General features: G+C 28.7%; 3 protein-coding genes across 4 annotated transcripts; all 3 read left to right on the top strand.

Moving 5' to 3' along the window:
• The first annotated feature begins 346 nt into the window (after positions 1-346).
• On the top strand, positions 347-1,968 carry LOC106761384 (stress-response A/B barrel domain-containing protein HS1-like). 2 transcript variants are annotated; one of them, XM_022780776.1, is made up of 2 exons: positions 347-658; positions 969-1,425. In XM_022780776.1, exons 1-2 carry the CDS (start codon positions 519-521, stop codon positions 1,084-1,086), a joined length of 258 nt encoding a protein of 85 aa, XP_022636497.1. In that variant the 5' UTR covers positions 347-518; the 3' UTR covers positions 1,087-1,425. The 2 variants fall into 2 exon arrangements, with proteins under 2 accessions (XP_022636497.1, XP_014500421.1); XM_014644935.2 differs by lacking the exon at positions 969-1,425 and adding an exon at positions 1,432-1,968 and having other exon boundaries at positions 395-658.
• A 7,359-nt stretch (positions 1,969-9,327) lies between these two features.
• LOC106761445 (stress-response A/B barrel domain-containing protein HS1-like) lies at positions 9,328-10,313 on the top strand. The gene is made up of 2 exons (XM_014644997.2): positions 9,328-9,514; positions 9,963-10,313. Exons 1-2 carry the CDS (start codon positions 9,375-9,377, stop codon positions 10,141-10,143), a joined length of 321 nt encoding a protein of 106 aa, XP_014500483.1. The 5' UTR covers positions 9,328-9,374; the 3' UTR covers positions 10,144-10,313.
• A 3,386-nt stretch (positions 10,314-13,699) lies between these two features.
• Positions 13,700-14,289, top strand: LOC106761551 (stress-response A/B barrel domain-containing protein HS1). The gene is made up of 2 exons (XM_014645112.2): positions 13,700-13,868; positions 13,980-14,289. Exons 1-2 carry the CDS (start codon positions 13,729-13,731, stop codon positions 14,182-14,184), a joined length of 345 nt encoding a protein of 114 aa, XP_014500598.1. The 5' UTR covers positions 13,700-13,728; the 3' UTR covers positions 14,185-14,289.
• Positions 14,290-14,658: the final 369 nt, after the last annotated feature.

Here is a 14,658-nt window from a genome sequence, read left to right as displayed (position 1 = left end):
AAATAAAATTAGTCAAATTAAAGTTCACATATAAAAGGTTTTATTTTTTATTATATTAAAAATAAAATATATCCATATTTTTCAACTAAAAGTTACTTATACGTATGCAAGTGTATGGACACATTACAAAATACATATATTAAAAACTGTTTTGTTGAATAAAAGTTCTGTCCATATCTCTCTTGCAAGAAGAAAGTTTTTTTATTTTTTTTATTTTTTATTTTTTACCTTAGAGACAGTAAAACCTTTTACTACATCTAATTCAGTTCTCCCTTGATGAATCAATTTAAGGTAATTGGTATCTTTTGGCCCGATTCCATGGAAATTTTCGTATCTATAATGATATATGCGCATACCACAAAAGGGAAGAAAAAAGAAAGAGGCCTTTTTGATCAATTTATGTATAAGGACTTTGATAGTGTCTATAATAAAGCTTATATATATAATTTTTTTTTTTCATTTTTGCTTCGATAGGTATATATACAGAGTGAAATTGGGGAGAAGGGGTTGTTGTGGAAATGGAGGAAGCAAAGGGAGTAGTGAAACACTTACTGCTCGCGAAGTTCAAGGACGACGTGACGCCAGAGAAGATTGAAGAGCTCATCAAGGGCTATGCCAACCTAGTCAATCTTATCCCACCCATGAAAGCATTCCATTGGTATGCTACCTTGTTTATTTTTTCCTTTTCTTTATCTTCCTCACACCCACTTTCATCTTGATGCAAACAAGGCCTGCAAAATCTAAAAGATTGAATTTTTTCAGTAACTTCATTAAAATAGGTTTGCCCATTATTGCTGATGAAAAAGTGATTATACTTGTGAATAGAGTGAGTGGAACATTGACTGGATCTGGTTGGCTTCCAAATTATTTATTGCTACATTTTGAGATTGTACATGCTTGTAGAATTCAGAAATGTTACTGGTAATTTTTGCTAAGGCTATTGAAGAAGTCCGTCCGTGAAATTGCAGGATTTCAGAACAAGATCTTTGCCTTTTCTGCACTGTAGGGTTGATGGTATTAGCTTCCATGGGTGAAATTGCCTTTTTTCTGTACATGCTTGATGGTATTAGCTTCCATGATATCTAACTAATTGTCCAATCTATGGTTGTATGTGGCAACTAGCTTTGAGTGCTAGCGTTAGATCTGACAGGCCTCGTGCTTCTTAAAGATCCACTGTTTAAGGCTTAAGTTTGCACTGCAATTGTTTGACAAATTTACAAGTTCAATGTCACAGTTAAGGCCTGAATGAATAGAGTTTTGGATTTTGTTGAAAGAATTATATGTTGTTACCATTGATGGAACTTGCATAGATTGAGCAATGTCATTGAGCTTTCTAAACATTGGCATCTAAATAAACTCATTCTAGTGGCCTAGTTGAGACATTTGAGAACAACATATATGCATAGGTGATAGGTGAATTATGTATTGTAGGGGCAAAGATGTAAGTACTGAAAACCTGCATCAAGGCTTCACTCATGTGTTTGAATCAACCTTTGAGAGTACAGAGGGCGTTGCAGAGTATGTAGCTCATCCTGCTCATGTTGAATTTGCAAATTGGTTCCTTTCCTCTGCAGAGAAAGTGGTTGTGATTGACTATAAGCCTACCAGTTAACCTTTCATTGGGAACTTGATGCCTCAGTTCACTGATAAAAATAAGTTTGGTTGCTTCATCTCAGTTATTTTACGAACTTCAATGATTCGCTTTGGTGTATGCGCTACAATGATTTCATTTATGCATATCAATTTGGATACGAAATATAAATGTCTACCCTTCAACTTTCAACCTTCACTTCACATCACATTTGCTCATCTTGGCTATCATCATCTCTAGTACTAAAATCTAGTATAATTTTTGTTCTCTTTTTGTATCTTGCATTCAGAATGGTATTACATTTTAAATAGCTTCATTACAAAAGCATAAACATTATAAGGAGTGGTATAGTGTATTATGGTAACCTCTTAATTATAGTGCTCCACCAAATGTGTTTCTTTTATCATTTAGATTATCTGCATAATCACTGTTTGTAGATCCAATCAAATCACATTTTTTTACCATTTTTGTAATATATTCCAAAGTTGAAAAACAATAAGGAAAGACCATTAAAACTCTTTGAACACATGAGTTTAATGCTTTTTTTTTTTTAAATATTACATTCAAAAATAACTTACCACTGCTTATATACTAAAATGAAAAGATGTATCAAAGAGGATAAATAGAACAATCCTTAACAACGTAAGAAGTTTGATGATAGCATAAGAGTGAGTTCCAAAACATTTGGTCGGAAAATCCTTAAAAACATATACTAGTAACTTAAAAACGTGTTTAATTAAGTTTGAAATTTTCTTTAATTAAAGTATGTTTAATAATATATAAAACTAAATTTGCACATTCAATTGTAATTAAAACTTAAAAAGAAAATACATTCCAAGTACCTACAAAATAAAAAAAATGATAACAAAAATTAAATAACAAATAAAGGATAATTTATAGTATTTTTGTAGAATCGCATAAGCGATTTAGGAGTGTAGTTAATGAAAAAGTAGATATAAAAAACAACATAGACCAAATAAATAAATAAAAAATATTTCATGTTGATAATTATAGAAATAAAATAAGACATAAAATATGTAAGTATTGTGTTATTATAGATGAATATACATATAATAGTTTATAATTATAAAAATCAAATCAAAAAAATTATATTTACATATTATTTCTAATAAAGCACACAAAATTAAGTCAAGTTATCCTTTACTATAATTTTTTTTTTTAATGTTTCAGTATGTTCCTATTTTTGTTCAGAATTTCAAATAAGTCTCTTTCTTTCTCGGCGTTTCAATTGAGTCTTTATTTTTATAAAATTGAATCAAATAGGACCTTTGCGTCTAATTGAGATGACGCCGTTAGGAAGGATATGCTGACAGTGTAATTTTTTATTACGTGGCATTAAAAATGTGACTGAATTGTATTTTTTTAATTTTTGAATTAAAAAGTGAAATATACAGAGTATACTTCATTTTTAATTCAAAAATTAAAAAAATAAAATTCAGTCACATTTTCAATGCCACGTAATAAAAAACTACACGGTCAACGTAACTTCTTAACGGTGTCATCTCAATTTGACAGAAAGGTCCTATTTGATTCAATTTTAAGAAAATAAGGACTCAATTGAGACGCTAAAAAAGAAGGAGACCTATTTGAGATTCTGAACGAAAATAGGGACCTATTGAGACATTAAACCAATTTTTTTCTATAATTCAACTTTGTTTTCAATGTATTTATATGAAGTATTCTCTTCCAATATTATTATTTGTGTTTGTAAGGGCTGGAAAATATATATATATATATATATATATATATATATATATATATATATATATATATATATATATATATATATATATATATATATTCATATATGCTAAATAATAAAGAAAAGGGATTAAAATAAAGAGAGGGGCTTTTCCTTTATTCCGAAAAGCTTACAATAAGTTCTGTTTATTTCTTTTGAAATCTCTCTCTTTAAAAACTGAGTTCTTCAAAAACCTCTGTCTTCTCACTAACATTCCCACTCATTAAGTTATTGCATGTCCGGTTAGGTGGTGTCCAAACATCCACGATGTCGAGAGCTCCGTTTTTAACCGAACAGTATCTCCATTCTAGCTAGGTAAGTGGTTTTGCCCTTTTTCCTCCAATGTTCTTGAACTTAGGGCATGCGATTTTGCTCTTGCATGTGCCTTGTGTATTCTTCTTTTCATTCTTTGCCTTATTCTAGCTCTAAGGGCTGTTTGTTGTCACCAATGCGGTGATTTGTAGGTCCTGTTTGGTTCTTTGTTGTGTGGGGTCCTGTTTAGAGTGTTATAACAAGTTGTATTGTTCAACCTCCAGGTAAAGGGAGCTAGATTTTTGTTTGAAGTTATAATGTATGATATATGTGTGAACCGTATTCCATACACTGTTGTTGTTAGAGTTGAAAATTGATATTGTGCAGACTAAATGATGTGCCCTTAGAATGTTAAATTATAAATCTGTGATATGCTATTGATTGTACTAAGAATTGGTTGAGGCGTGTTGAGTTTTAATGTATCTGAGATGTTGACCTGTGTATTGCAAATGTTGTGATTATGAACTGAATTGAAAACGTTAAGAGGGTTTGGGTAAGAAAATTGTTGAGGCATTGAGTACATAGCACACTTAAGGGTTGTTAGGATAGAGGAATCTTAGAAACCGGAGTTAGTGCATCCCTGATCATAGAGAAGTCCAGGTCTGATCCAGTCAGTTGTGACTAGTCATGTGTACTGACGTTTATGGTGAGTTTAATGCATCAAACATTTTATTCTTCTCCAATGACCAATTTGGGGTGGTAAAAAACTTGGGTCTTTTGTTTATGTATGATGAAATATATATATCATTGAAGAGGTAGAGAGAATAGTGGTCTGTGCAGGTTTGGAGTGATTTTAAGGGAAATGGAATAGTGAAATGGAGAGTTAGGGGTAATGAGTTCAGTTAGATTGTTGTGATAGTGTTAGCAAGTTTATTTTGTCTTAATAGGACCATAAAATTGGTTAAAAATAGGTGAAAAGTGGTAGTTTAGGAATTGGGTCTCTAAGTCGAGTAAAAAGAGGTTTAGAGTAGAAATATGTGCATAAACACTAGAAAATGATGTTAGGAATGCTTTAGGAGCATATAATCAAGTCAATTAGGCTAGTACTTCGATCTAAGATCATTACAAGTTAATAAAACTATCTATAATGGGTTTTGGGGAGAGGAGTTTGCATAAATATGAAGAATTTCATTCTGCAGGTTATGTAGACTCGCTATGCGGATAGTTTCGCACAGCGAGTCCTCCCTAGGGGCGCTCTCTGTTTTGCGCTACTCGCTATGCGAAAGTGGTGCGATGTGTGAGTGGCTTAACAGTGGCGCCCCCTATTTGATAATTCGCAAGGCGAATTAGGTGCGCTTTGCAAATGGTTCTGGCCTGGAACCTCTGCCAGAAGTAATTCGCTAGGCGAGTTAGAGGGTGTGCACTATACGAAATCGTCTGGTTTCACTGTGCACCCTGGTGCGTTGTGCCACCAGGTCCACTGAGTTTCCCACTTTTCTTTTTCTATTTGAGGTGTTTGATGTTGTTTGACTATCAGGGTGTATGTATGTCCATATATTTGAATTGTGTGACTTTAAATAATATGACTACAAATTGAGATGATGAAATTGAGTATGAACTGGACATTTCAGGGTGAGATGATTGAAAGTGATTGGCGAGGTGTTGTTGTTGTTCTGTATAACTGTATGGAGCTTTGAAATGGTATGTTTATCCCTACACTCAAAGCACTGTTCATGCTCAAATAGAGAAGAATAGTGTGAGCGGTGAGAGTAGAGGGAGATCCTCGTTTATAGTATTAGAGTTTATACATAGACTGGTGTGAGGATTTACCTTGCATAGTGTTGGGGAGGGCTAGCTAAACTATGCAAGTGCACAGACGACCAATAGTTCAACAGTTATACCAATTCGGATGAGTCTTGTTGAGTATGTTGGGTTATTGGGCTCCCTTCCTATGTGGAGAATAGGCCCAAATATTGTGGTCCATTATGTCTCATTAGGTTAAAATGAGATGGGTCAGATTAGTAGAGCACAAAAGAGTCATTTGAAGAGAGACAAAAGCCAAGTGAGAGAAAAAGAAAGAGAGAAAGTCATTCCTGCATAACCCTAAACCTACATTGGTGTTTTCGTCGCTGTGAAGGCGTTCACCGTTGGATCGAGCTGATTTTTGGACAGTAGGTTCCAGACATATGGTTCTTCATTCGAACCGTTCCGATCGTCAATCGCAGGTCTAGATTGGGAGAAATTGGTCCCGAACCAGCAGCCCTGTTTTGGAGAATTTTCATCTTCTTTGTTCTCATTTGTAAGCATTTGTTCTTAGTTAATTTGGCTTATTGAAAATACCATTTGGTATTATTATTAGAGACTCTTTTGTACCCTATTATTGATCATAGTGGATTTTTCTTTGGTCTGGACGACTCGTGGTTTTTACCCTTACATTGAGGGGTTTTTTACGTTAAAAATTGTTGGTGTCTCTTTGTGCTTTGGATTCTATTTTTGTTCTATTTGTTTGGTGCTCCTCGCAGATTCTCACAAGAAGGGAAATTGAATTTCCACTGCATTATCACTCCTTGATAAGTTGTCATTTGTTTTGGCCCTTTCCCCCATCAGAGTAGTGGATGCATGATTTGAATGGTATGCTTTGATTGTTCTTTTCATATGTAACTAAGCATGATGACATTGACTGAGTGTACTATATGTGTATTGCTTGTTTATCTAGCTCACCCTTGTTTTCTTGTTGTGTGTTGCTTATGTATGTTTCCCTTTGTGATGATCATCCACTTGGATGAGAGCAAATGTTGTTGAGGAGGTCCCCTTGGAGCAATAGTTGGAGGATGTTGATGCTGCAGCTTAGTTTATTATGATTGTTATATTTCAATTTAAGTCATTTTGAAATACTTTAGTACTCAGATTATGCTATGTTGAAGTACTTCTTTGTCCCTAAGGTTTTAATTTTGATACTTCTTAGATGACTGTAACTTAAGACTTATTTGTAAATCTATTTCTAATGGTTCTCTTTTATTATAACATGTGAATGCCTATATTATATGATTGTTTTTATTATATACTTTCGATGTCACAGTATTAATATATTTATTTATTAAATATAATTTTAACTATCTTGTGGTGTTTTTAAAAAGTGAGTTTTTATAACTAAGATAAAATAAAATTATTGTAAAATCATAAATCACTTTTATTATTTTTGTTAAAGCAATGTATATATAGTTAATGATATGAAAGTTATTAAAGTAAACAGTGATAATATCTATATATATATATATATATATATATATATATATATATATATATATATATATGATAATTATTATCATAATATGATTAAATGTATTTTTCCCTATTAAATATTAACATTGAAGATTTATATATATAATACTTTATGAGAAAATAACAACCAACACGATCATACTTTTAAAATTATATATAAATTTTAATTTATTTATAAATAATAAAAAATATTAAATCGTTTTTCTTCTTTAAAATATTTTAAAAGTTATATTTTATTTTCTAATCAAATATTTACTTATTTAAGTTCTGTATTTTGTAAAGAAATATAAAATATATTTTATAAAAAAAATGTCATACAATTTAAAGAAACGCATCCCTTTCATTGTAGGCCTGGCATTTTGAGACAGTCTTGGATTTGTAGTGAATGCATGGAATGCAAGAACATATTTATTATTATTATTATTATTATTATTATTATTATTATTATTATTATTATTATTAGTTATGGGCTTTCCTTTTTCTATGGAGTGAGGTGTTCTTCTCTCCACCTTTCCAAGTGAGTGTTGTATCTCTTCACTATTTTAATTTATTTTAAAAATATTCTATATCTCCTCACTGTTTTTTCTATTCCAAAAATACTCTACACTTCTCCACTATCCTTACCCATCTTTCTCTTTCTCCCTCTACATTAATGGAGCATTCACATGGATTTGGATTTGTGATATATTACAAAATATAAAATTGAAAGGAAACTTCAATATTAGTACTTTCGCCATTTCCATTTTATAAAATTAAAAGTTAGATTCAAATATAAAATGATAAACATAATAATATTAATAGTAAATAATATTATTATTATTATATACTAACTTTATAATGACGAAAGAACTAAATAAATTCTAAATCTTTAACAAATAATTTTTTTTATATTTTAAGTATTTAGTAATATTTTTATATTATTTATCTAATAAATTAAATATTTTATTCAAGTTATTTGAGTCAAACATGTCGGTGAGTTAAAAAATTATAGATATTATATGAAAAAAAAAACACACGTATGCATAAACATTTTTCTAGAAATTTAGAATAAAATTTTACCATATATTAAGTAATTTGAAAAGAAAAAAATATACTCAACAGCGAAAATAAGATTGAATCAAACTTATTTAAGAAAATATATCACAAAAATAAGATTGAATCAAACTTATTTAAGAAAATATATTACAAGTTCAAATTTGAGTCATGTAAATGCTACATTAATGTAGAGAGAAAAAGAAAGATGGTTAAGGATAGTGAGAAGGTATAGAGCATTTTTGGAATGAAAGAAAATAGTGGAAAAATGTAGAATATTTTTAAAATAAATTAAAATAGTGGAAAGATGCAGCATCCACTTGGAGAGGTGAAGGGAGCAACACCCATACATTAAATAAGAATAGCATACCACCACATCAATAATTGAGGAAGAAAAACTACACATGTTTTATTTTCTTACCTACTTTTTTTTCACGTGGGTTTATATTATTTTGTCATATCTGATTTTTGTATAATTATTTTTTATCATTTTATGTTATATCTTATATTAATCACAAAAATCACATTTAATAATAAAAGCAAATAAATAAAAGGTTTAAACCTCTTTTTGGTTCCTAAGTTATGAGCGGATGTTCAGTTTAGTCACCGCTTTTAAAAATGTAAACCTTTGATTCTAAGTTATAAAAAATGTATCAAATGAGTCCTTTTTTAACTTGAAATAATGTTTTTGGTTGTTTCTTAACAACTGCTACATCTTTAGATTCCTCTGATTTGTTTCTTAATAATAACANCACTTTAGATTGCTCTTTGTACTTTGACCATGAACATCCAAAAACAAATCAGAGCAATCTAAAGATGTAGCAGTTGTTAAGAAACAACGAAAAATAGTATTTCAAGTTAAAAAAGGATTCATTTGATACATTTTTTATAACTTAGGGACCAAAGATTTACATTTTAAAAAACGGAGACTAAACTGAACATCTACTTATAACTTAGCGACAAAAAAAAGGTTTAAACCTAAATAAAATGACAAATCAAGGAAATATTTACGTTATTTAATTAATAAAAAAATAGTAAATATTTAATTACAAAATATAAAATTTTAAATTAATTTAGATATAATACTTTTTTTTATTTTGGTTAAGAATATTTGAAATGGTCCTAATTTTATTTTTCTATTTAATGTAATCTTAAAGAACATAATTTGTGTTCAATTTAATAATTTTTCTATTCAATATAAAAAATGTAATTTATATTTAATTTAATCCTTATTTGTAATTTACGAAATTTATAAAAAAAAATTATCATTTTAGAACTATATTAAACAGAAAAATAAAATAGAACTATTTAAAATATTGCCAACTGGAAAAGAAAAAGTATTTTACTATTAATTTATTCAGTTAAGAAAATTCAAAATTATGATAATAAAAGCCTATTTTAGGTGAGGTAGATACATAAAGAGTGAGAGAAAAGGGAGAATAGGTAGTTGTGGATATGGAGGAAGCAAAGGGACTCGTGAAACACATAGTGCTTGCAAAGTTCAAGGACGATGTCACTCCCGAGAAGATTGAAGAACTCATCAATGCCTTTGCAAATCTAGTCAATCTTGTCCCACCCATGAAATCCTTCCATTGGTATGCTACCTTATCCATTGCACATGCTTCTAGTATTGCTATAAGATTATTGGAATAGTCCATCGGTGAAATTGCAGGGTTTCAGAAGATCTCTGCCTTTTCTGCAGGATCCTTTTTTTTTGTAATTTTTGGACAATTTTCACCCACATTTGTAAAAAAAAAGACAGTTAGACATGAGAGGCCTCCTGCCTCTTAAAGATACACTGTTTAAGGCTTAAGTTTGCACTCCAAATGTTTGACAAATTTACAAAGTTTAATGGCACAATTAAGGCTTAAATGAACAGAATTTTGGATTTTGTTGAAAGAATGATATGATGTCGCAATAAATGGAACTTGCATAGATTGAGCAATGTCATTGAGCTTTTACTGCATATAACTTTCTAAACATTAGCATCTAAATATACTCATTCTAGTGGCTTATAGGTGATGGATGAATTATGTATTGTAGGGGCAAAAATGTGAGTGCTGAAAACCTGCATCAAGGCTTCACTCATGTGTTTGAATCAACCTTTGAGAGTACAGAAGCCATTGCAGAGTATGTAGCTCATCCTACTCATGTTGAGTTTGGAAAACTGTTACTTTCCAATCTGGACAAAATACTTGTGATTGACTACAAACCTACCAGTTAACCTTTCATTGGAAGAGTAATAATGCCTCAATTTCACTGTTAGTAAGTGATAAAAATAAGTTTGGCTGTTTCTTCTTAATTGTTGTAATCTCTACTATGATTATTGTATGTACTACAATGGTTTCCTTCATGAACTATCCGAATTTGATATTTGAATGTGGGTTACACATATGTATTTGTATGTAATTTATGGAATATTTTAGTATATTTAGAAACCAAATATCTACTATATAAAATACAGATACTTTTATTATGGTAATGGTTGATAAATAATTTTTTTTAAACGTCTAAATGAATTCATTCTTATTTTAAAAAGTAATTCAAATAAATAAGTAGGAAGCTAATTTTCATGTGTATTTGGATACTTTTAAAGTCATATGGCATTCATACCGGTATCTGTATACGTGAATGCATAACATGAATCAAAAATATTTTTTTGAAAAAGGAATACTTAATTTGGGACATAAGGATGCTTTTGAGTTGTATATTAGATCCCAATTTAGATTTAATAATAAATATTTTCAAGTGGTTGAGAAAAGCTTAACCATTTTGATTTTTTAGCAAGTAGATGGAATTTGAAACCTAATAACACTTACAATCAGTATTGATTAAGAAATTCTCTTATTTTTTTTTAAGCAAACTTATTATATATTTAGTCTAAGTTGACTTGAGAAAAAGACATTAATAAGCATTAGTATTTATTGCAAAAGATTTGAAAAATACTAAGGGTGAAAAAATGTAAAAAAATATTATATTTGAAATATTATATTTTAAGTTTTAAATATTAAATATCATGCTTAAATGGTATAATTATAAAAGTAGTTACATTGAAACTTAAACTCGTGTCTTCCTATCCAAAATGCATGCTTAATGGCCATAATAGCAGACAAAAATTCCACTTACAAATTACACTTCCTATGTAATCCATTATAATTTAAATGTTATTGGTTACAAAGTCATTATATTAATACTTTGAGTAATGGTAACATTCATTTAACACACTTAGTTATAAAAGAAATAAACTTTTATAATTTTTTGAGAAAAAAAATAAAAAATAAAGAAAAATAATGTTAAATAAATGTAAAATATTAATGTATGTCAAATATATTTTTCTAATACTTTATCACGTTTGTTTTGCAAATACTGAAGGAAAACAGAAAAATTTAAGATGAATATATATGTCATATATCTATATATAATTAATTAATTTATCCTGATACCAATTCACACCCATCAGCACTGGTATAAAAATTATGGCCACATGCATATTGACATTGGTGTCAGAATAATGGCCACCAAATGAGATTTTTAGGTGACACTGTTATCATAACATGGTTAAATGTATTTTTGCCTATTAAATATTAACATTGAAGATTTATATATATAATACTTTAGGAGAAAATAACAACCAACACCATTATAGTTTTAAAATTATATAAATTTTAATTTATTTATAAATAATAAAAAAAGACTAAATAGTTTTTCTTCTTTAAACCATTTTAATAGTGATATTTTATTTTCTAATTAAATATTTACTTATTTAATTTCTGTATTTTGTAAAAAATATAAAATATATTTTATAAAAAACTGTCATACAATTTAAAGAAACGGATCTCTTTCATTGTTGGCCTGGCATTTTGAGACAGTCCTGGGCCCGACTCTGTTTAGACGAAACTGGATTTGTACGCGAATGCACTAGAATGCAAGAACAGATTTTATTTATTATTATTATTATTATTATTATTATTATTATTATTATTTTTTTCAGTTATGGACCTTTGGTTTTTTCTATGCAGTAATTATGAATAGCATACCACCACACCAATAATTGAGGAAGAAAAACAAAACAAGTTTTATTTTCTTATTACCTACTTTTTTCTTGCACGTGTGGGTTTATATTATTTTGTGATATCTGATTTTTGTATAACTATAATAGTTTGTTTAGTATTATTTTTCAAAATAAGTACCATGGTAAAATTTAATATAAAAATCTAAATTTTAATTAAATTCTATATTAAATAAATATAAGAATCTTAAATTTTTATATAAATATATTTATAAATTTATTACTTAAAGTTTTAAATTGAAATGATATGAATATTATGAATTAAAAAAGATGTAACAATGGACAAATACTTACACTTACAAAATATTGTTAAAATTATAAATGTGAGACTAAATCTCGTCATATCCACGTTTAATCACTTCGAATTTGTTTGGTAAGGATTTATTGGAATACATATTTTCTTTCTCCTCTTGTATATAAATAAGTAATAAGAATGTGACAGGAGTATCTCCAAAAAAAGCATGTGGCATTTGATATTAAAACTTTTACCAACTAACCAAAATTTACAGAATTGTTTGCAAATAGAAAAAAATTGGTTTATATAAAAAAAAATCCATCAAAGAGATACAATAATAGATAAAATCTGAGCTCAATTCATAAAAATTGACACCATTTTAACCAAAAACTTTAAAGTTTTAAAGAGATAATATAATAAATAAAATCTGACCTCAATTCATAAAAATTGACATCATTTTTAACTTAAAATTTTAAAATTTAAAGTTAAAAATGATAATAATCTCTTATTTAAATTCAGGTCTTATTGCCATTGTTGTTTCTTTATGGTAAATAACTTATTTTAAAATAATTTATATAAAAAGATCCATATTAAAATTACATATATCTTTTATTTCAAATAATTCTTATAAATAACTCTCCTAATAAAAATCTCTAACTCATCTATTTAAAATTTATTTTTACATAACATGAAGAGAAAAAAAATATTGTAAAAGATATTTTGAATTTTCTTTTTCTTTTAGAGCAATTTATGTGATTTTGAGTTTGAATTTTTAGGATTTTTGTTTTCTAAGAAATCAAGCTGTGGTTGTAGTGTAATGAGTAGAAAGGGTGGAGATTGCGAGTTTAGCTCATTTCAATTTCAATTTCAATTATTGATAGTGGCCGTGAAAGAAGAACAATGAAGTTATTTTATGATAGTGTATTGGAGTGCGACATTTTGTCTCCATATGAAATTGTTTGCTATTTAAATTGATTTAGAAAAAAATAAATTATAATTAGTGGTTCATTAAGTATCTGTCATTTTTCTCTAACAAGGAAGATTTATAAGAAATATATAAATTTTTTTTGAGGTTTTACTTATAGATGCAAATTAAGAGTTTCATTGATATAATGAATTAAACGCATGATAACAAAAGTTTTTACCAAAAAAATTATTGAAAAGAACTTATCATTCAATGTCTCTATTAACTAATGATGAAATTAAAAATTAATTTATTTTATAATGTTGAAAAATGGAGCATGTGATGGGTATTTTGGGACCATTGTGTGGCATTAAGAGCTGTAGTAAATAATGTTTCAGGCCAAAAGATACATTTCCAAGAAGCTCAATAATTGAGGCTACCTTATCACGAGAATTCATAAATATAAAAACTGATAAAGGATACGACAATACGTATACCTATACAGTTGGCATCATTTAATGTACGTATTATTTGTGGTATATGTGGGTATCTATATATATATAGAGGGTTGTGTGAAGGAATAGAACTCAGAAGAGAAGAGATGGCAGAAGCAAAGAAAGAAGTGAGACTGGTGATATTGGCAAAGTTCAAAGAAGATGCTACTCCTGAGAAGATTGAAGAAGCCATCACAGAATATGCAAAACTCGTGGATGTCATCCCAGCCATGAACTCATTCCATTGGTATATAATATCATTCTTATATTACATTAATGTTTTTTTGTTTTAACATTGTCTGTTTTGGAGTTTAAAACATCATTGTAATTTTGTCTTGGACAATGAATTATGTTGCAGGGGAAAAGATGAAAGTGCGAAAGTTAACCTACATCTGCACGAAGGGTACACTCATATATTTGAATCAAGCTTTGACAGCATAGAAGGTGTTCAAGAGTACGAAGATCATCCCGACCATGCTGTGTTTGAAAAACTGCTTCTTTCCCGCACTGAGAAACTGCTTGCCTTTACCTATCAACCTACCATTGTTAACCTTCAAAAGTAATTAATGGCTTCTTCTGCTGCTTTCCTTTTTCATCCAAATAAGTAATATTGTTACTGTATTTTCTATGCACTGCAATATTCATCGTTCTGTCTCAGCTTTCTTTCACCATTTCTCCAACGCTAAATCAACTTCTTTTATTTTTCTGTTTACATTTTCATTTTTACATGATAAAATAGTTATTTTATATTTTTTTTAATTTAAAAATATAATGTTAAAAATAAATATAAAAAGATTAAGTTTGTGAAAAATATTTTTCTTATATTTATACACCAATACTACCTATTCAAAGTGTTTTATCAGTTAAATATACTCAACTTCGTAAGGGTAACTTTGTAAAAGAAGGAACATTTCAAAAAATGTATAAGAAAACTTAATAATTAATTAAATAAGATCCAACAAAATAAAATATATTATGGAAATAAAATTTAAATTCTTTTCTGACTTTGTACTATGAAATTTACACATGCTTTTATT

The sequence above is a fragment of the Vigna radiata genome, chromosome 5, assembly GCF_000741045.1.
Source record: "Vigna radiata var. radiata cultivar VC1973A chromosome 5, Vradiata_ver6, whole genome shotgun sequence".
NCBI classification, from domain to species: Eukaryota; Viridiplantae; Streptophyta; class Magnoliopsida; order Fabales; family Fabaceae; genus Vigna; species Vigna radiata.
The sequence above is the reverse complement of the archived record's forward strand: the minus strand, read 5'-3'. Positions and strand labels throughout refer to the sequence as shown.

Excerpts from the sequence above, each read along its gene's own strand:
- LOC106761384 (XM_014644935.2), top strand. The coding sequence starts at position 519 with ATGGAGGAAGCAAAGGGAGTAGTGAAACACTTACTGCTCGCGAAGTTC. Across the intron at positions 659-1,431 it reads CCCATGAAAGCATTCCATTG|GGGCAAAGATGTAAGTACTG; the intron begins GTATGCTACCTT and ends TATGTATTGTAG.
- LOC106761445 (XM_014644997.2), top strand. The coding sequence starts at position 9,375 with ATGGAGGAAGCAAAGGGACTCGTGAAACACATAGTGCTTGCAAAGTTC. Across the intron at positions 9,515-9,962 it reads CCCATGAAATCCTTCCATTG|GGGCAAAAATGTGAGTGCTG; the intron begins GTATGCTACCTT and ends TATGTATTGTAG.
- LOC106761551 (XM_014645112.2), top strand. The coding sequence starts at position 13,729 with ATGGCAGAAGCAAAGAAAGAAGTGAGACTGGTGATATTGGCAAAGTTC. Across the intron at positions 13,869-13,979 it reads GCCATGAACTCATTCCATTG|GGGAAAAGATGAAAGTGCGA; the intron begins GTATATAATATC and ends ATTATGTTGCAG.